This window comes from Stereum hirsutum (genome assembly GCF_000264905.1).
Source record: "Stereum hirsutum FP-91666 SS1 unplaced genomic scaffold STEHIscaffold_5, whole genome shotgun sequence".
Lineage (NCBI taxonomy): Eukaryota > Fungi > Basidiomycota > Agaricomycetes > Russulales > Stereaceae > Stereum > Stereum hirsutum.
In genome coordinates this window covers 1,604,418-1,623,334 of record NW_006763135.1, presented here as the reverse complement: position 1 = coordinate 1,623,334, position 18,917 = coordinate 1,604,418, and the positions used below count along the sequence as shown (strand labels likewise).

The following is an 18,917-nucleotide window of genomic DNA, read 5'->3' as shown; positions in this document are numbered from 1 at the left end:
TGGAGCCTGAGCGCTGAGCACTCGACGAGCATGACGGAGTTACACAAGTCAAGGTGCGAAAAGAGAAACTGGCATAGAAGTATGAAGTACAGTAAACGAAGTAAAAGCAAGGTTATAAGGTAGTTCTAAATAACGTATACCCCGGCTGAAAAAAACCGTGGAAGTAACGCGTACAAGAACACTGACAAAACTAATGTACAATGTATTCATTCTCCCCCCTCAAAGACAGCAAAACAACATAAAACTTCCGCATACATATACGAGTACAGATATACGTAGAAGTGCAGAGAAAACAGCAATGTCCATGGGTGACGATTGTGCGTAAGAACGCAAAACCCATGCGCATGCACAGAACGAAGAGACGAGGCATAGGTCGTTAGCGTGTTATGGACAACACCTCACAAAGCGAAACGAAGCAAAGGTCGCAGAAAGGTCCATAGATTCATTACATACCCGACACAAGTCACTGTTACTGTCCGTTCGGTTGGTCAAAATTCGTATAATCCGCCAGACTGAACCCAATCTCCGGGTCCATCCTAAATGCACCAGCATCAAATCCGTGCCCCAAGTCCTGCGCCTGATATCCCTCATTCCCGGTCTCGAAGTTCCGAATGAAATCGAGCCCACGGAACGGCAGTCCTGGTGCTGGGAAGTGAGTCGAAGGTGCGATGGACGCCATGCCAGGAAATCCGACTCCAAGCTGGGATGTGTTGTTATCGTACGGGAAGAAGGAAGAGTCGAGGGCTGAGGAGGAAATATCATACGCTGCTGTGGGCTGGAACATGTTGTCGTTGCCCTGTCCGCCATTCGTAAAGATGCTCATGCCGTTAGTGCCATTGGAATGACCACCTTGACCGTTCCACTGCACAGTTTCTGCATTCTGTTGAGCGAACGGATTTGGATTCGACGCCGTTGAGGGTATTGAAAAGTCGAACTCAAAAGATGAGTGGCCAGATGGGGCCCGCGACATGGGCGATAATGGCGGGTTCATGGTGCCAAACAGAGGCGGTCCAGCCATCATCCCAGAGTTATGATCATTAACTGTGTCGATGTGCGCCATAGGAGGCGATGGGTAGGTCTGAGACGTTGGCGACTCTTGCGAGGTCAGGGTCTTCCCACCGTTGAACGAAAGAGGGAAAGATAGGCCATACGGACTCGAAGGGCCAGGCTGATCGGGTCCTTCGGGGTCGTCGTGACCACGTTTGCGAGACGTCGAGCGTGCACGCTGACCAGCTGGGAGTACACAGCAAAAATAGCGTTAATATAGCAACCCAGTTCATGAGAATGGGACTAGGCTTACCCTGATATCGTAGAGCAGAAGCAGGCTGGCCTTGTCTGGACGCACGTCCAGCATCGGGCGACAGATTCCTACTCAATTTTCCAGGAGTCTTGATGGGCCGCCCGGTCGAAGAGGTCCGTGCAGTTAGTGACTCTTTGCGACTGCGTTCCTCCATACTACGAGGTACGGAGAAAGAAGGTTGAGATGCCGGCGAATTGGACTGTCGAGATCCCTCGGTATTCGGGTTCATCTGCGCCGACTGGATGGCCTCGCGTGCGGTGGCCATAAGTTCTTCCAGCAACTCCTTGCACTTCCGAGCTCCAGGCCAATGGCCTTCCCATGATTCGAGAGCCGGCAGGCAACTCTGAGCCTCGTTCATGGCCAAATCTGCGGCCTTTGGATCTGTAACGTGCATAGCGTACAGCAAGATGATGACTGCGGAGCTGAAAAGATGCTGGATGAAGAAGGCCAGGTGATGGGATGGAGGCACGACACTCTTGATAAACGGCGCGAGGCGGATGCATGCACGGGCAGAGGATACTGCTTTGGCCGTGGAACGCGGGGCGATAGGCTGATCGCGTTTGACGGGAAGGAGGTTCCGATGCAGGGCAGTCAGAACGGAGTAGTAGTGGCTACATAGCACGGCTCCCATGGACACCTGGCTCTCGTTCACCGGATTCGACTTGAACACGACGGGCAGATCGTCCAGCCACTTGGTCAACTCCTTATCTAGGATCTCGACGTCGCGCTGCAGTTGTGCCCTTCCTTCCGGTTCCAGGTTGTCCGTGCTCATCAAGTTAACGCTATAGACCTGACGCATGACTCTCCCAGCGATCACATATAACGTTCCGAGATAGATAAAGCCCGTCATGAGCGAAAGTTCTTCGGACTCCTGGGTCATTGGTGCGCCTGCGAAATAGTCGGGGAGGCTTCCGTCGTCGACGTTGACCGGGAGCTCGACATCACAGTCGCAGTCCTCGATGCCTAATGGACGGCCTAGTGAAAGGGCAAGCATTCGGTCGAGAGTGTATACTCCCCACCAAAGCTTACGTCTAGTCTCCTTCTCGATTGAGCTGATCATAAGACGTCGTGGAGATCGCTGGTTCATAGTATCAGTTTCTCTGCATCACGTTAGCACTTCGTATAGGGACCACGTACGTGGTATCCTAGGTCTTGAGCCATGCGTACGGCTTGTCCTATCAAGAGCCACGCTTGGGGTAGACAGTTGACAGAGCACAAGAATGAGGCCATCAGAACAAAACACTGAACATGAGACATTTGGATTGATGCATGACTGATGTAGTGAAGGATGAGAGCTCTATCAAAGTAATGTAAGTCAATGTAAGAAGACAAATATAGGTCAGACCAACCGTTCGTAATATAGCATACCCATGCCTCCGTCGTCTGGCCTCTCCCCCTTGAGCCTTGGGTCCTCAACGAGTTGAGCGGCGCATGCGAATACGGCAAAAACAAGAGAGATGAAAGCAGTTTCAGTACGAGCAAGGTTGGGGTCTGTCGTCCTGTCCATAAGATATTCGTACTGCCGCATAAATGACGGCTTGTCGAGGACTGGCATTAGGAAATGAAGTTTGGAGAAGTAAGCTTGAACCTGTGAGGATATGAGCATTTACATTCCCCTCTGAATTTCGTGGCCGTACGTACCAGTGCATCCGCTAAATCTCGCTCAGGATATTCAACTTCCTCAGGACCAGGGAGCGCGCGGACTTTGCCAAAGAAGACAGAGGCCGGGAAGTATAATTTATTTGCGTTTCCCGCGGGTGTACTGGGATCGTTATCAGACATAGGCGATAGACGATACTGGGACGAAGCTGTCGCCGCCCTGAACGACTGTATGAGGGACATCGTCGAGGAACCCCCTATCCATCGCATGTGGCCATGCTCGTCGAGGGTGAGTTGACCAAGAGAATCAGTAACATCGTCCTCGATCTTGACAGAAGATGGAGATTCTGGATTAGAATTGGATGTCTGAACAGCTGGCTGACACTGTCGGTCGTTGTCGACGGTAGATTGGTGAACAACAGAGGTGCTGGCAGCGTTTGTGGCGGCGGAGATAGATAGACCTTGAGGCAAAGAGAGAACCGGAGTACCGTCCGCGTTCTGTCCCAGCTCGCCAATGACAGGGGCTAACTGGTTGAAGATGTTCTCCATGTGAAGTAAACGGGCCTCAAGCTCCTGGACATAGCTGATGGATTTCGTGTGAGACAGGCACTGAAAACAATAGGATGGACTTAGGCGCACTGTCTACTGAGAGCCGCCCTGTCTTTGGTCTGCAGCCAAACGCACTGAGAGTTTGAAGCCGAGCACTGAGAACAAACTGGTTCGGTTCCATCACACTTAATCTTCTTCCGCCTAAGAACCGGGTAGGCAAGGTTCAGATACTGAGCTGAGTAGGATAAGAGGGCTGACGAAGGTATGCGCACCTACAACTCTCGCAGGCTCTCCAAACCCTTCTCCTCTGCAACTGCACTGGACGTTGGCCGACGTCGACGGGGACTTGTTGGTCGTCGACGCGCTTCTTCTTGGTCTGGTGGGCCATGGGGATGTCGTGGTGGATGTCGGGAACAAGGACGGATAGGGACGAGAAATAATGGGTCGGTGCACGCGGAGTGGCCGGAGCGAGGGAGCAGTAAAGGAAAGGCACACAGCCCGCCCGCCTACTTATCCGAGTCAACCCCTCTACACACTAGTACTACAGCCACATTTAACGCTCAGATATCTCGTATTTGGCCGCTTGCGATTCTCACTCCATATACAAGTCACCACAGGTCTCAGAATATTCAGGTGGTCATAGTGCCATGGTACCCAACACCGCCATTTGCCCCTTTCCGCGGGCCTTATTGTGGCGAGCAATTGTTGGGTTCACGGTCGTCACTTGCGAGCGAACTCTCATTCCATCCAGCGCCATGCTATTGTGCTCACAATTTCACCCGCGCGTATCGTCTCCATAAGTGATCCAACACAAGGCCGTATCTTGTCTCATCCACACCGGCTACGCCGGTTCGGAGAATGGCACCCAAGCGTTCAACGTGGCATCTTGAAATCTTTGATGGCTTGGGAACATTCTCCTGTCTTTCTTCTGCCCGACGCTCTGCACATGTCAACGAAACGTCCAGATTGTACTCACTAGTAGGGCAGAATGCCAAAAACAAAGTCTGCCAAGTGGGATAAGTCATGGTTAAGCGCGTTGGGTTCACAGTCCAGTCAGCCAGCGGTGTTTCGATGGATCCAGTGACTTTTTGGCGTCTACATTGGCCCGCTGGAAGGGCATATGAAAGATGGCAGATCACGACGCGGGTACTTTGAACGCTGGTGTGGCGGGAGGATTGGCGGGAGCAATTTCACGGTAGGTGGCCAGCGGTTGGAAACGAAAGTTACCAGAGACGTACGGGCAAGCGTTGATTCACCAATTGGAAGAATACAGGGAGAACATCCATGCCAACACCACGTTCACCATCTCCAAGTATACTGATACATCGCCAGATCTCGACGATCCGCTTTTCGCCTCTTCGACATGCCGTGCCGAAGTGAGGTGGACTACCATGAGAGCAGTCGTTAGCATGAGTATTCGATGCACTGCGTTTACTCGGCTGGTGCCTCCCTGTGCAGAAACGAAGACGAATGTTAGTTGCTACACTCGTGCAAGATAGTAAATAGGAAACTTATAATGTATAACACGTTATTACACCTAGAAAGACATACCAAAACCACAATTAGAGACCTTGTTTTCCACGACATGAGAAGAAAGAGATATACGAACCGAATGAATACCTCGCCCAGTGTACCCGTCGACTCCCCGTTTTGGAACTCCTCAGTGTTCGCAAGCTAAGGAGCCACACTATTATTAGGCGCTCACGCTACATCATAAGATTCAGGCAGAATAAGACGCACCTGAAGATTCATGTAGCCATCTGTGCTGACCAAGAAGCCCTTGTACTCTAATCCCCACTTCAGCTTGACGAACACTGGCTTGCCCGTCAGCTCCTGCATGAAAGGTTTTGGGTTGACTGGGTTGACCTAAACGAAAAGACGAAAATCACCAATGAGTACGCGTCAGTATATATATCATATCGGTCCACAGATTTCTTTAGAGGAACTGGAAGAGAAAACAGCAAGAAGACACGCACGGCAGACATGATGGACGTCGCAAACGAAGGTACGAGACGAAGAACTCGTCCACGTGCGGCCGTGCGCGCGCGGACTTTGGAAATGGGACCCGTTCGGTGCATACTGATATAAACCTATATAAACCTTCCCCTCGGCCGTGAAGGCCTCCCATTTCCACCCCCGCGCGGCACAGTAGCCTTGTCCTATCATATATATCTATACTTTTCTTGTTGTTGAGCCATGTCCGACCGCGAAGGGCACTCCGGTCCACCGCCAGACGATGATTTATCCCTACCAAAGGCAACTGTCGCGAAGATGATTGCAGGTGCGTCTGAATACCCCGCTCCTTCTCAGAATATCAGCTTGCTGATCATATCACATTCTTTTGTTGGTACTTCCTCGTAAACTAATCATCTCGAACTCTTAGAACTCTTGCCAAATGATGTGACATGCGCGAAGGACACGCGTGATCTGGTCATCGAGTGTTGTGTAGGTGAAGAGGCCATTCCCCCGCCGTAACGCCTTTCCATACCGTCACTGACTAGTCAAATTCTGTGTTGTTCTTGATACAGAGTTCATTCACTTGATCTCTTCCGAGGCAAACGAGATCTGCGAACAAGAGTCGAAGAAAACGATCGCACCAGAACACATCATCGGCGCGCTCAAGGTTTGTCTTCTCCAGCTACAAAGTCACCGAGATAATCTTTGCGATGGAACGTCAATATACAGCGGCTGGGGTTCGACAAGTTCAAGGACGAGGTGGAGGATGTGCTGAAAGACCACAAACAACTGCAAAAGGTGCGTCAATATATCTTGCCAAACTGTAGGCATGATGCGGCATACTCTTCTAACACCGCCCATATCCAGGACCGGGAAAAGAAGGTCTCGAAGTTCGAGCAGTCGGGGCTTACAGAGGAAGAGCTACTAGCTCAACAAGAGGCCCTCTTCGCACAAAGTCGTGCTCGCTTCCAGTCAACGCAGCAATGATGAATAGACGAATGACCTTCCACTCCGCTCATGACATTCGCATTGGACCATTCCATAACCTCAGGCTGCGCCGCTGGCCTTACACACGGCGATTGAAACCCTACTGTATCACTATTCCGCATACGTCCGACAAGCCGCCCAGATGGCCCCCTGCACTTTCAGTACGTTTGTAATACCTGTCTCCTCTTGCTTATTATTCGTGTTATCATTATTCTACGTGTGCCTCTTGAGTGTTGTACACGAGCTTTCTGTAGCTCGGTCTCAGTTCGAGTGTGAGAGCAGATGAGGATGGTGCGCCCGGAGGTCCTCGAGCCTCCTTCGTGGAGTGTCGTCGTTCCAAGATTCTTCTGAGAACGAGGATGAGGGTGAAGAGGTCAGGCGGGGAAGGCCTTGTTGCTCGATGGTGAATGCGGCTGATATCGTGGCGTGGAATGTCGCTGTCATTTTTTTCGTGCGGTCGTCATTGGGCCTGGTGATTAAATACAAAACCAGTCACGAACGCACCTTGAACAACATCCCCACCCGTCAATGCCAACCCTGCACCAAGCCCTCCGAGGAAACTGTTACCCGCTCCTATTTCACGAAAACAACTCATCTCAAAGAGTTCCCTCCCACCCGCATGACGATGCGTCTCTGAACTCACCTGTCACATCCACCACCTTGCTCTGATCCTTCCAAAATGCTTCAATCCACTCTCCCTTACGCCCCCTAGACGCCACATACGCACCCAAGCCTCCGGAACGTATGATCACCCAGCCAGTCCCGTCGGCGCCGACACCGAGGTCGAGGAGCTTGGTAGCGGCGTGCTCAACGGTGGATTTGGATACAGTGGATGGTAGAGAGAGGAGTTCGAAGCTCTCTTCGGCGTTTGGGCTATAATAATGACGGACGAGTTTATGTCGGGTCGGAAACGAAAGCTGGAGGCGTAGATCCAGGTCGAGGTGTGGGTAAAGTAAAGCAGGCTCACCTGAGGATGGAGATCGCAGGTAATACCTCGGTGAGAGCAGGCAAATATTCTGGTATACAGAAATTCTGGAACCACAGCGTTCATTCAGCCTCTTGGCGGTCATATCAACAGAGTGAACAACTCACGGGCAAAGGCTCCCAAATCGTCGTAGGGTGCCAGTCCTCGACTAGTTTGATCTGACTCGTGATGTCCTTCGCTCGTGCGGGCGAACAGCAGAAGTGCAAGGCTTTGGGGCGTTCCATCCTTGTCCCGATGAGATCTCGTGGACTTAGCTGTATTCGTGGTCCGGAAAGATATTCGTAGCTGCAGAAATGCACATCATGTCATGCAAGTTTCCATTGTCAGCATATCGTGTGCCTCAGGTGTAGATGGCGAGACGGACCCTCTATGTTCTCCTCTGTAAATGCTCAACTCCCTCGTCGTCTGTCTGTCAAGATTCTCCCTGAAGAGCCACATATCTTCTCCATAGGTTTTGAGTTGCGCGTCTACGTCTGAGGGGAAATCATGACCCTTGTCTACTATTCCGCCGACTTGGTCGGCAGGTAACCTATGTGCGCAAAGGGGTTTAAGTTGTGATCAGGGATGAAGCAGAAAGAGCGTACCATATACGGGCGCCGACAGCTGCAAATGTGCCTCCACCACCAATCTAACCATCGTAGCAGTAAGTAGTACGTCTGATGTTGCAGCAAGCTTCCAATAAAATCGTACGGATGGTGAAGCTTTTCGTCCTGTTGGCTCGCCATTCTCGTCCAAGAACTTGAACTCATCGATGATGAATAACCCAAGCGTTACAAAGTCCCGGAAAGACATTGCTGTTCTATAAATGAGGGTGTTAGGACGTGGCGGTGAAGTTAATGCAGGCCACTTGAAGGTGAGTAAAAGAAATGAGGAAAGTGGACGGAGTTGAGTGCCATGGCGGAAGGACCAGGGCCATGAAATGACTGCTGCTATAGATAAGATAACCGAGGACGACAGGCACCGATCAAATGTTTAGTTGAGCGACGATCTAATCTAATCAGCCGGCTACGAAGCTTGTTCTTGACCATCTCGGGAGCAAGGCTGGGATCCTCCAGCATGGAGGTATGGGTCGTCACCCATCCTACGAAACTCTCGGAACCTGTTCGTACTTAAGTTCTCCGTCTTGCATCTGGCAGTGATTGAAATCGACTCCCTGTTTGCTGACAGCTTTACCAACGCGGCCTTAGCTTGGTGGATGATGACTCTGTGGCCCGCATTAAGCGGTTCTTCCGCAGAGAGGACTCTTGTCGTGCGTTTTTGTGGCCTCTGGAGACTTATGGAACAGAGCATGTGACCGATATAGAATACCACTAGGCTGCCTCATTGGTAGACTGCTCCCTCGAGTGCTCCTCAGCGAGCGAGGCGTCCCCGCCAAGTCCATAACATTCGACAAAACGGACGCTGGCAAACCGTACTTTGTGCGTCCTCGATCTTCGGGCCTCGCATCCTATCGACCATCTAGACACCTACGTCTTAACTTTCTTCATGAAGTGAACGCTAATTGCTTGGCTGTCAACCCAACCCTAAATTTACACCGTACGACAGACAACGCCAGATCTCAACCCCCGCCTTGCCTTCAACGTATCTCATGACAATGAACTCGTGGCCATGGTCCTCGGCCCACTGGACTCGAATACCGACGTGCATGGCGATGGCGATTCTGCGCGAGCCGGTCGTCTCGGCGTCGACATCATGAAGTGTCAACTCCCGCTGCGAGTGCCCTTTCGCAGCTTTGTACGCACCGTAGGAGAGGCGGTAAGCGCTCGTCTCATTCTCGTTCTGAATCGTTCACACCTCCTTCTTGACTCGGGCATATCGCACCAACCACGCCATACCCTCCCGATATCGTTCCATTCGTTCCGACCATACCTTTCTTATTGCCCCCCCTGATCCACTCACACTCTCATTCCTCACTTCCTCGTCGCCCCCTGATCTCTACCGCGACGCCCGTACCCCCCTTATCCCCGAGCTTCGGGCCTGAAATCCTGAAATCCTGAAATCGTATCATACCCAATACCGGCCTGAGCTAGTCGGCCCCGAGTTCCATCGCATCGCATTCGCATTCGCATTAGCGTTGCATCAATCTTCTGCATCTATGCCCGATTTCATTATCCCCATCCAGCCAAGTCTACTCCTTCCTTCCTTCCTTCCTTCCTTCCCCACTTCCCTTCACACATCACACATCACACATCTCTCTCCCTACGCCCCGCATAAACAGAGACCAACTAACCATACTCTTCATCCCACAAAAACCACCGCAATCAATTTTATGGTTCATTCACTCGACCTGTCGATCGGGCACGGACAATACATACTCCCGACGTGACACGCCACGAAATGTGCACACAAACACACAAAACACACAAAACACACAAACCAGCTGACCCCCTCCGAATCCGCCTTCCTCCTCGATCCATCCAAGCCAACACACGAAGCGCTAAAGACCTTCTACCAAATCTGGACGCTCAAAGAAGCATACACGAAAGCGCTCGGACTTGGGCTCGGTTTCGATTTCGCTCGGATCGAATGCGTTAGCGTTAACCATTCTAGTTCTAGTGCCAGTGTCGGTGTCGGTGTCGGTGTCGGTGATGCGGGGTCTTCGGGTGGTGGTGGGGGTGGGAAGAAGGTCGATGGGACGTTCACTGTGGATGGGAAGGTACCTAGAGGTTGGGAGGTGAGTCTGTTTGAGGTTGAGGTGGTGGGGAGTGGGGTGTATGTTGGTGTGGCGGCTCAGTGCACCGGTGGGGACGGGGAGACTGTGACGAGGACGGTGGGTTCGGAGGGAGAGGGAGAGGGAGGGTGTAAAGTCGTTGAGATTGAGGCGGGGATGTTTTTGAGGAGGGCGGTGAGGACGTTGACGGGGGAAGAGTGTACCGTTTAGGTGGCGTAAGGTGGGTCTGTTCAGGAAAGGCAGATGGACATCAATGTATTACGGATTACTATATAGATTGTACGGTTCGAGAGCCGGAGAGATAAGACGGATGGATTCCCAGAGCCCAGAGCAATAAAAAATAGCAATACAATCGACAAGAAGCCCTCGTATATGTGAACAAGCCATGCGGATCGGACAAGTAAGTAAAAATAGGAATATGGTGGAGGAAGAAGAGACTAGTGCGACGAGAACGAGGTATACTGTATGGAGAGGCGAATACGAAAGCGGTGATAAAATACTGCAGGCGATGCAATAAGTATGTTAGTAATAAGCGAAGACGACAGAACGAATATTCACAGCAGAAGAGGCTACAAAGCAAAGAGAGCATCCGTAACAAACAAAAAAAAGAAACATCATGACGGGACGAAGACGAAGGTGGAGCAAGGGGAGAAAAAATAGAGCGGTAAGCAGCTGACAGTGTCGCTCGCGGTTCCTCAGTCCCGATCCCGATCCAAAGACACTAGCTTGACATGCGAGTCAAAAGCCAAAAGCGAAATCATTGAAACCGAAGTCGGAGAAGTGCTCGAAATATTCGTCTCTGGGCGCTACGAGCGGCAGAGCCGGGCTGAACGAGGGTCGTTGCCACATGCGTCCGGGGCCCTTGTGGGCTCCCTTTTCGTGCACGGGAAGAGACGCCCAGTGCGTACCGGATAGTTCGAACTCTGACAACTCCGGCAGCATGGTGAGCGCGCTGGACACCTGCTCGTAGAACGTCTGCACGAAACACAAAAACAAGCAAATGAGAAGATCAGATATCAGCATCGTGTTCTGTCATGAGCACATGGATGATCATCCCTGGATGCGAAGAGTGATGGCAGGAGCGGGTTTTACGAGAATACGTACCGCGTCTGGTAGTGGAGACTGGGCGAAGCCACCATCTGACGATTGTGATGGTGCTGCGACGCGCAGATAGGAGAGATAGGGGAGGTGGTGGGCAAGCGACTGGAGGAGGGGGACGACGAGGGATGTGGTCATCGCGTCAAGCACAGCAATCGGAGCTGTGGACTGGGCGAAGCACGCCACTTCATGTTCGGTGATCCCCTCGTCGCAAACGTGGATTCTCTGAACTGGGCGACCTGGCACGATGACCTTGGCGGCTTGTGTAGGCCCAACGAAGTGGATGAGGCGAGGGAGAGATGACGAAGGCAATGACAGTGTATCAGAATGGGCAGAGGGTGGAGCGGACGAGTCTAGCTCAAGCTCTTCCAGAGCGGGGGTTTGTTGGAGAAATGTGGCGACGAATGAATCAAGAAGAAAGGAACTGGCGAAGTGGCGCAGACGTGGTCTTTGTGGCGGAGTAAGTCCGAGGATCCAGCTGACGCGAGTGTCGAGGCGGATGTTGAGGGAGGTGAGTTGGGTCATGCGAGAAAGAGCATGGGCGAGAGCGCGGTAGTAGGAATTAAAGACGACCGTCTTCGCTTCGATGACGATCGAAAATTCGCGCACAAAAAGAGCAAGATGGGGGCGAGCGGCGAGAGTGAGGACGACATCGAGATTGTGGGTGGCATGGGAGATGGCAAGAACGCGGTAGAGCAGACGTTGAGCGATGGGGGAGAGTGTGGCACATGTGCGGGAGAGTACGACGAGGTCGTCGGATTCGAGGTGCTGGCAGACGGCGTTCAAGAGCTCGACGGGGAGGGCGAGGAGAGACATGGGTATGACAAGAGGTGACTGCGAGTGGCAGGGGTTATAAACGAGCGGGTTGGCGCTGGCAGTGGAGGAGTATATATGGAACGAGGCCGTGCGATGGTCCCCAAGGAGAAAGAGAGTAGGAAAAGGGCTAGTAGCCCATCCGATTGAGAGCAACCGCTCAAAAGTCTGCACACAGACAGATCAGGGCACAACTCTTTTCATCTCTGTCCTATTCTCGACACTTGCTCATTTGATTACGTACACGCGCCCTCTTCTCTTTCTCCGCTCGTCTGCGACTGTCCTTCTTGCTTGGGTCGGCCATGAGCCTGCTCGTATCTTCATCAAGCCTACGTCTTGCAGCTCGTGCAATTGTTCCGAACGCCCGCTATCTCCTGAATAGGTTCGCACGACCGCTTTCGTCTCTGCCTCACTTGGCCTCAACATCCGAGTCCCACGGTTCAAGTATTCAACGCGCTCATTCCGGTGGGTGCTCATTCGCTCTTTGCTCTCCTCCTAATATTCATCATGATACCTCTTGCATGTTAATATAGCGCCTTTCCCTAATCGTACTCATACTTGTGGCGCACTAACCTCCAAGGATGTCGGCTCCAATGTCGTCTTGGCCGGCTGGCTTGTCTCCGAACGGTAACCTTTGCCACACTATGTGGCCCACCCACTCGGCCTGATCTTCATCCAAGCAAGGTCTCAAAAGCCATGTCCTTCTTCCAGCTGAAGGACTCTTTCGGCCAGACTCAATTAACTGTGTACAGAGGCTCTAACTCTGACCAACCTTCTCCTCTTGCGCCTCTATCCGACGTTCCAATGGAGTCTACTGTCCTTATACAGGGACAGGTCTCCTTGAGACCCGAGAACCAGAGAAGACCAGTATGTTTATCTCGTATCATTATTTGACTCGGCCAATTTGTCACCGCTGCCTTAAAGCTGCCAGCAGGTGACATCGAGGTCAAGGTAAAGAGCTTCACCCTGCTCAATCCCGCGGATCGTAACATGCCCTTCCTTCCCTCCGACACCCAAAATATGGTGAGTTCACGAACGAACATGAACGTGTCCTTTCCTTTATCTCAGTTCGATGACACTGCGGCGATCGTACGTACGCGCTCCTATGTTATTTTAGGCGAACGACGACCTACGTGCCCAATATCGTTACCTTGACCTTCGACGCTCAGAGCTCTCCGGCAATCTTAGGAAAAGAAGCCGAGTAGCCCATATCGTGCGCTCAGTTCTAGATGACCGAGGTACTTCCCACCACTTCCCCTGTGACCCTGTCCCGAGCATCCTCACTGCCCAATACTGCAACTGTTCATCATCGAAACCTTCGGGCTTACCTTCGGCGGCCGTCCAGATTTCGTTGAGATCGAGACGCCGATTCTCCTCAAATCGTCTCCAGAGGGCGCAAGAGAGTTTCTCGTCCCGACCCGGTTATCGAAATCCTCACCGTCAGCGTCAGACGACCCGAACGCAAACGCAAACGCCAGCCCAGCGTCTGTTGGGACCGAGCAGGCTCAGGTGCCTCTATTCTACGCCTTGCCGCAGTCGCCACAACAGCCGAAACAGCTGTTGATGTGCTCGGGCGGGGTCGATCGCTACTACCAGCTCGCCAGATGTTTCCGCGACGAAGACGGGAGGAAGGACAGGCAGCCTGAGTTCACGCAGATCGATCTCGAGATGGCCTTCGTCTCCTGGGGTCGTCGCCATCATGACGGCACGGAGTCGGGCGCCAAGCCGGATACTGAAGATGGATGGCGAATCGGTGGTCAGGAGGTTCGAGAGGTGGTGGAAGACATTATTCGGGCTATTTGGTCAAAGGTTGAGGACGTTGAGTTGCCCGACAGGTTCAGGGTCATGACCTACAACGAAGCGATGTCTCGTGTGCGTGACTCCCTTTTCATGTCTGTCTCCTTGCCGTTGCTCATAACATTGTCCAAACGTGCAATCCTGGCAGTATGGGTCCGACAAGCCCGATTTGAGATTCGGCCTTGAGGTTTGTCTATTTTCTGTCACAGCGCAAAGTTGTGCCATGTCTTATGCTCACTAACATATCGCATGTACCTCAACGTTGTCCTGTCTGGGCTTCTTCCCTAGATCACCGGTACAAACAAACACGACCAGCCCCCTGCCTCTCCCAAGGCAGAGATTGTGGAGTGTTTTGTTGTGCGCAAATCCGCAGATACACCATTCATTGAAGCGGCTCGCGAATGTCCGTTGGAAAATGCGGTAGTGAGTTATTCATACATCTTGCGATCGATGCCCGCTCATGCACGAACACTCATCGCCATCCATCTGTCGTGCAGGAGCGGATCCTCATCACAGACCAGACGCCATCTTCGTGGTTGTCCGAGAGTCGGACGTTCATGGATATGGCCGGGAAGAACCTGCAAACAGACTTACAGACACCCTCCGTGGACCCAGGAGATGTCGTATATCTCTCCAAAAGGCGTCAACGCCCAGAGGTAACTCTTGGTTATCAGTGTCATCCAACTCAGAACGGCTAAAATGTATCTAGGGTGGCTCGACCGCACTGGGACGCCAACGATTGCGCGTAGCCGACTTAGCGCAAGTCACCGGTACGCCCACTATCTCTAAATGCTGTTCAATTCTAGAAAAATACCCGCTCATGATTGCCTGCTTGTTGTGATGTGTGCATGTCCGTGTTTATATGATTGTGCTCTCGTGGGCAGGGACGTACGTGCCTCCGATATCGCCGTGCTTCCTCTGGATCACCGAGTTCCCCTTGTTCACGCACGCGGATGAGGACAAAGACTTCCTCGCGAAAGGGAGATGGAGCAGCTCGCATCATCCTTTCACCGCACCTATGTGGGAAGACATCGATAAGTTGTATGCAGGGCGAGTAGATGAGGTACGGCCTTTACCTCGTTCTTTCTCTACCGCATCAGCGATGAGCCGTGGGCGCAGAGGAGTCTACTTATCCAGTTTAATAACGATGCTTATGTTTGCTGCCTATACCTATGAATAGGTCCGTGGACAGCACTACGACCTCGTCCTGAACGGCGTAGAGATCGGTGGAGGCTCGGTCCGTGTGCATGACTCGTCCATGCAAGAACACATATTCTCCAACGTACTCAAAGTGAGTTAGAGTTACACTGCTCCCGCCCTCATCCTATATTCCTCCTAGCACGCGCCACATCTCCGCATACTGACGGGCATGGTGCTCGCCACTGAACCCCCGGTCCTCCGAAATTGAACTCAAAACAATAAATATAAATAGCTCGATAACACAGAAAAGGCGACATTCAACCATCTCCTCCATGCCTTGAAATGTGGCGCGCCTCCTCACGGCGGTATCGCTCTCGGTGCGTATTCTCGATTCTCCACTAGCCCTAGCCACCTTTGTCTGTTTTCTGCGCTCGTCGCTCTTCGCCCTTCGACTCCGTCCATTCGTCGCCCCTACCTTTTTCTTTATTCAAACCCCGACGCCCCCCGTTCTCGTTCTTTCCAATCAGGATACCCAATTCCCAATCCCCAATACTAACTTCTGGTCTCTTTGCCCCTTTGCGGTATCCACATCCTCGCCGCCTCACCATCCCCCTTCCGGCCGTCATGTTTTTCTTTCTTTTCTTTCTATATGTGTGGTGTATGTGTGTTCTAGGCTTCGACCGCCTGATGGCAATCCTCTGCAAGACCACCTCCATCCGGGACGTCATCGCCTTCCCAAAGACGAGTGCAGGCACGGACTTGCTGTTCAAGAGCCCGGCGGCCGTTGCCAGTGAAGACGTGCTACGACAATACGGCATTCAGCCTCGGGTTCGACAGTCGCAAACCCGAGCTTTTTCATTCGCGACATTCGATTAGTGAAGAGGGGCCCAACAATATCGAGATGTTGTAGGGATTTGGATTTGGTGGGAGGGATCCTTGATGCGGAAGGTGGGGACAATCCGCCGAAAAAGACGAGGGTTGTAGATACTTGGAATGTTTGTGTGGCGAGCGGGGGGTGCAGTAATGTTGAGTGGCTGGTCACCGTTGGTCAGGAGACAGACAGAAGATGGATGTTTATACAAAGCTACATTAAATAACGGTGCATATATGTGCAAGGCCTATCCAGAATGTGATAGGACGCTAAAGGCAGGGCAAGCATGTGAATGGCCGACGATAAAAAAGGCGAAATGGAGGACAGAGAGTGGGAATAGCGCATACGGAGGTCACTGAAAAGAGTCGATCTGTGAAGGTGGGTCTGGGAAGTGTATGTATGAAGAGCGAGAGCGAAGGTCTCAGCGGTAGCGAAAAGTACGAAAAGAAGATGGTTGGATGGATGAAAGCAGAACAAACTAGAGCAGCAGGACGATGCGTGGCATTCAAAGATGAGAATGGCAGGTGGAAGAGTAAGATAGAAAACGGTGCGGAACGGGCTGGGTGGGTGAGTGGGTACTGTGTACATCAATAAACGAACGGTCCGAGAACAACCAAGAACGCAGGAAGGAAAACCAGAAATACCCGAGGGAAGGCTAGGCAGCGAAAGAGTTGCTGAGCTGTCGCGGAATGAAAGCGGGAAAAAAAGCCTAATGGGGGTGGGGTGAGGTGAGCGTTTAACATTCAACGTTCAAGCAGGAATAGCCGTCTCGTCAGACTGTGGACTTCGATTGCGTTCCGGGATCTCAGGAGGTGGTAGCCCAATATCATAGAACGTCGAGACTCGAGGGGTGGTGTCATGATCCTGTTGGGTCCCAGCCTGGGAGTGCGTTCCCGTTCCAAACGGGAACGATGCCCAACTCGTTCCCGAACTTCTCTCCGCGACTGTCGAGGCGCCCGCAGTATCTAGACCATTACTCCCACTACTACCTCCACCACCGCCATCTGCTGAGGTTCCAGCCGTCCTACCACCGGCAGCAGCCTCATCGATTATTGAAAGCACACTTCGCAATTTGCTCTCCGTTCGCCTCCCTCCATTGGGAGAGATAGGCCGTGACGGCTTTTTCGATGGTGAAGGGGAGCGTGGCGTTGGTGAATTTGAGCCCGATGGCGGTGGGGAAGTCGGTGGAGAAGTCGCATCTGCCCAGTCTGAGGAGGGTTCAGAATAGTAAGGGCCGCCTGGGGAGCCATTTGGCGAGTTGAACTCAGGGGTGTGTTGAGTCCATGAGGTGCTGGTGGTGGAAAAAACGTCGGCAGTTTCGGTTTGTGGTGTGCCAGTAATGGGGCTGGGGGATGTGGAGGGTACGTTGGCCATGATGGAAAATGGAGGGAGTATGCTGAAGATTTGATCATCAGACGATGGCTGGCCGTAAGAATCGAAGGGGTCTGGGACGGATTGTAACATGGGTTCGATTACAGGGTCTGAACTGTAGGATCATGCCGGTCAGCAGTATGGGCGAAGACAGGAAGTATGTTGACGTACGCTTTCGCAGTGAACCGATCGAAGACGTCCAATGTTGACCTCACCACTACGCACGCCTTGCCCTGCACAACGTCCCAGACCTCTTCCTCATGCTCGATGATCTCTTGATAATGCTGTGCCTTCAAATCGTCGAGCTCGTCTACCTGACGCTGCAGGACATTCAACGCCTCTCGGAAGCTCTGCAAATCTTACCGAAGCTCATTAATCCAGGCAAGGGAGCTGACCTCGGGAGTGAAATAACTTACTCCTCTCCTTTCTGTTCATGTTCCGCTTCTCCGTGTCGCGAATGATATTGCTCTTCTCACGAAGTGCTCGTTCGTATGCAGCAGAGCGATCCTATGCTAGAATTCAGGAACGGTCGAGAGATGTAATGACAGGGTAGACGCACGTTCACTATCGTCCGATAAGTTTCTAGATGTTGCCGAAGGGGCTTCTCGAAGTTCTTGTCCAGCGTATCCGCCTTTGTTTTTCAGGGAGTATGGGTTCTTTGTCAATGTAACGCACGAATAATGAGACGAATAGCAGCATACCAAGACGTGCCAATGGTTCCCTATCAGGAAATGCAAGCCTCCCGCAGCCTGCAATCGTGCGGCCTGCTCATACGTCGGACCTTTCAGACTGGGTGATGACGGCCTTACGATGAGACAAAGGATACCACAACCACACAACGAAAGTGACGTACCCTGCACAAGTCTCCATCGCATCTGCGAAAGCAGCAGTAACCCTCGACATCGTTATAAGTGTGGCCCGATAATTCGCACAACAATTGAGCAACTAGCATCCATCACAGACCCAGCAAAATCATACAAACACAACCGTCAGCTTCCACTCCTCCATGCACACTTTCCGAGACAGAGATAGCATGTGGAAACGGACTCACGTTCTCGTATGCCTGCATTCCAGCCTTCAGGTCCATCCTCGTAATGATCTTCGCCGGCCCATGTTCACCAAAATTCATGGCCGAAGCGTTCGTTGCGTCCGAGAACGTAGGAGATGGGGGTCCGTTGCCAGTTGGAGGCGCATTGTGTTTCGGGAGATTAGTGGAGATGGCAAGCGAGCGCAGTGAACGTGGTTTCGGCATGAGCCTGACTGTTCGGGACTTGAATAACCTAGGGGTCGGATAATGTAATAAGAGCAAAGCTTCGACGCTTTGAAGGGCAAATCAGACGACCAGCTTGAGGAATGGCAGGGGTCCGGACGACGGACGAGGACAGATGAGGGAAAGGCAAAGACGTTGGCGGTAGTGATCAGACCTCCTTCGATATCTTCAGCGCGGCTTCGGCCTCGTGCTACCGTAATCTATGACACTCCGCAAGACACGCCCTCGGCTCTCTTTCAATTCACGTTCGTTCGTCTTAGCCGCATTTACAGAAGGGTCTTGGCCACAGTTGGGAGCAGCCTCGTTATATACCCATAGACCCATATCTGCCAGCTTTCAGCCAACAACATCATACAGCACCCTGCGACATCTTTACAATTGATTGCATGACCGAAATTCAGCTGCAAACAGGGACGCTCCCAATTGGCCAAATCTGTGACACGGTCAAGGACAGTTCCAAAGGGGATCACGTCATATGGTAGCATTCCAGAACGCTCGAGATGCAATGTA

General features: G+C 52.2%; 7 protein-coding genes across 7 annotated transcripts; 2 read left to right on the top strand and 5 right to left on the bottom strand.

Annotated features, from left to right (window-relative positions):
- Positions 1–55: 55 nt before the first annotated feature.
- On the bottom strand, positions 56–4,050 carry STEHIDRAFT_77109 (uncharacterized protein). Its single transcript, XM_007302390.1, has 7 exons — positions 3,721–4,050; positions 3,539–3,649; positions 2,942–3,482; positions 2,650–2,888; positions 2,438–2,597; positions 1,301–2,378; positions 56–1,233 (listed from the first exon to the last, which is right to left on the bottom strand). Exons 1-7 carry the CDS (start codon positions 3,834–3,836, stop codon positions 470–472), a joined length of 3,009 nt encoding a protein of 1,002 aa, XP_007302452.1. The 5' UTR covers positions 3,837–4,050; the 3' UTR covers positions 56–469.
- An 871-nt stretch (positions 4,051–4,921) lies between these two features.
- On the bottom strand, positions 4,922–5,314 carry STEHIDRAFT_54222 (small nuclear ribonucleoprotein SmF; the record flags this gene model as incomplete). The annotated part of the gene is made up of 3 exons (XM_007302255.1): positions 4,922–4,985; positions 5,058–5,122; positions 5,189–5,314. Coding segments are annotated over 3 exons (255 nt in total), but the record flags the coding sequence as incomplete, so codon positions are not given.
- A 270-nt stretch (positions 5,315–5,584) lies between these two features.
- Positions 5,585–8,195, bottom strand: STEHIDRAFT_77104 (Ribokinase-like protein). The gene is made up of 12 exons (XM_007302389.1): positions 8,067–8,195; positions 7,961–8,004; positions 7,741–7,905; positions 7,484–7,661; positions 7,359–7,423; positions 7,035–7,264; positions 6,896–6,964; positions 6,272–6,828; positions 6,134–6,202; positions 5,977–6,071; positions 5,832–5,897; positions 5,585–5,729 (listed from the first exon to the last, which is right to left on the bottom strand). Exons 1-8 carry the CDS (start codon positions 8,166–8,168, stop codon positions 6,653–6,655), a joined length of 1,029 nt encoding a protein of 342 aa, XP_007302451.1. The 5' UTR covers positions 8,169–8,195; the 3' UTR covers positions 5,585–5,729; positions 5,832–5,897; positions 5,977–6,071; positions 6,134–6,202; positions 6,272–6,652.
- A 224-nt stretch (positions 8,196–8,419) lies between these two features.
- On the top strand, positions 8,420–10,257 carry STEHIDRAFT_95292 (4'-phosphopantetheinyl transferase; the record flags this gene model as incomplete). The annotated part of the gene is made up of 6 exons (XM_007302841.1): positions 8,420–8,477; positions 8,544–8,625; positions 8,691–8,794; positions 8,922–9,131; positions 9,757–9,912; positions 10,003–10,257. Exons 1-6 carry the CDS (start codon positions 8,433–8,435, stop codon positions 10,255–10,257), a joined length of 852 nt encoding a protein of 283 aa, XP_007302903.1. The 5' UTR covers positions 8,420–8,432.
- Positions 10,258–10,474: 217 nt separating this feature from the next.
- On the bottom strand, positions 10,475–12,079 carry STEHIDRAFT_120457 (uncharacterized protein). The gene is made up of 2 exons (XM_007302840.1): positions 11,152–12,079; positions 10,475–11,022 (listed from the first exon to the last, which is right to left on the bottom strand). Exons 1-2 carry the CDS (start codon positions 11,959–11,961, stop codon positions 10,786–10,788), a joined length of 1,047 nt encoding a protein of 348 aa, XP_007302902.1. The 5' UTR covers positions 11,962–12,079; the 3' UTR covers positions 10,475–10,785.
- Positions 12,080–12,258: 179 nt separating this feature from the next.
- Positions 12,259–16,044, top strand: STEHIDRAFT_120456 (uncharacterized protein; the record flags this gene model as incomplete). The annotated part of the gene is made up of 14 exons (XM_007302839.1): positions 12,259–12,423; positions 12,492–12,585; positions 12,639–12,825; positions 12,883–12,981; positions 13,076–13,196; positions 13,304–13,830; positions 13,904–13,942; positions 14,044–14,178; positions 14,253–14,411; positions 14,465–14,525; positions 14,640–14,818; positions 14,936–15,046; positions 15,188–15,272; positions 15,569–16,044. Coding segments are annotated over 14 exons (2,165 nt in total), but the record flags the coding sequence as incomplete, so codon positions are not given.
- Positions 16,045–16,154: 110 nt separating this feature from the next.
- On the bottom strand, positions 16,155–18,500 carry STEHIDRAFT_167570 (uncharacterized protein). The gene is made up of 7 exons (XM_007302838.1): positions 18,189–18,500; positions 17,991–18,082; positions 17,839–17,926; positions 17,697–17,768; positions 17,554–17,644; positions 17,309–17,495; positions 16,155–17,252 (listed from the first exon to the last, which is right to left on the bottom strand). Exons 1-7 carry the CDS (start codon positions 18,387–18,389, stop codon positions 16,517–16,519), a joined length of 1,467 nt encoding a protein of 488 aa, XP_007302900.1. The 5' UTR covers positions 18,390–18,500; the 3' UTR covers positions 16,155–16,516.
- Between the last annotated feature and the right edge of the window lie 417 nt (positions 18,501–18,917).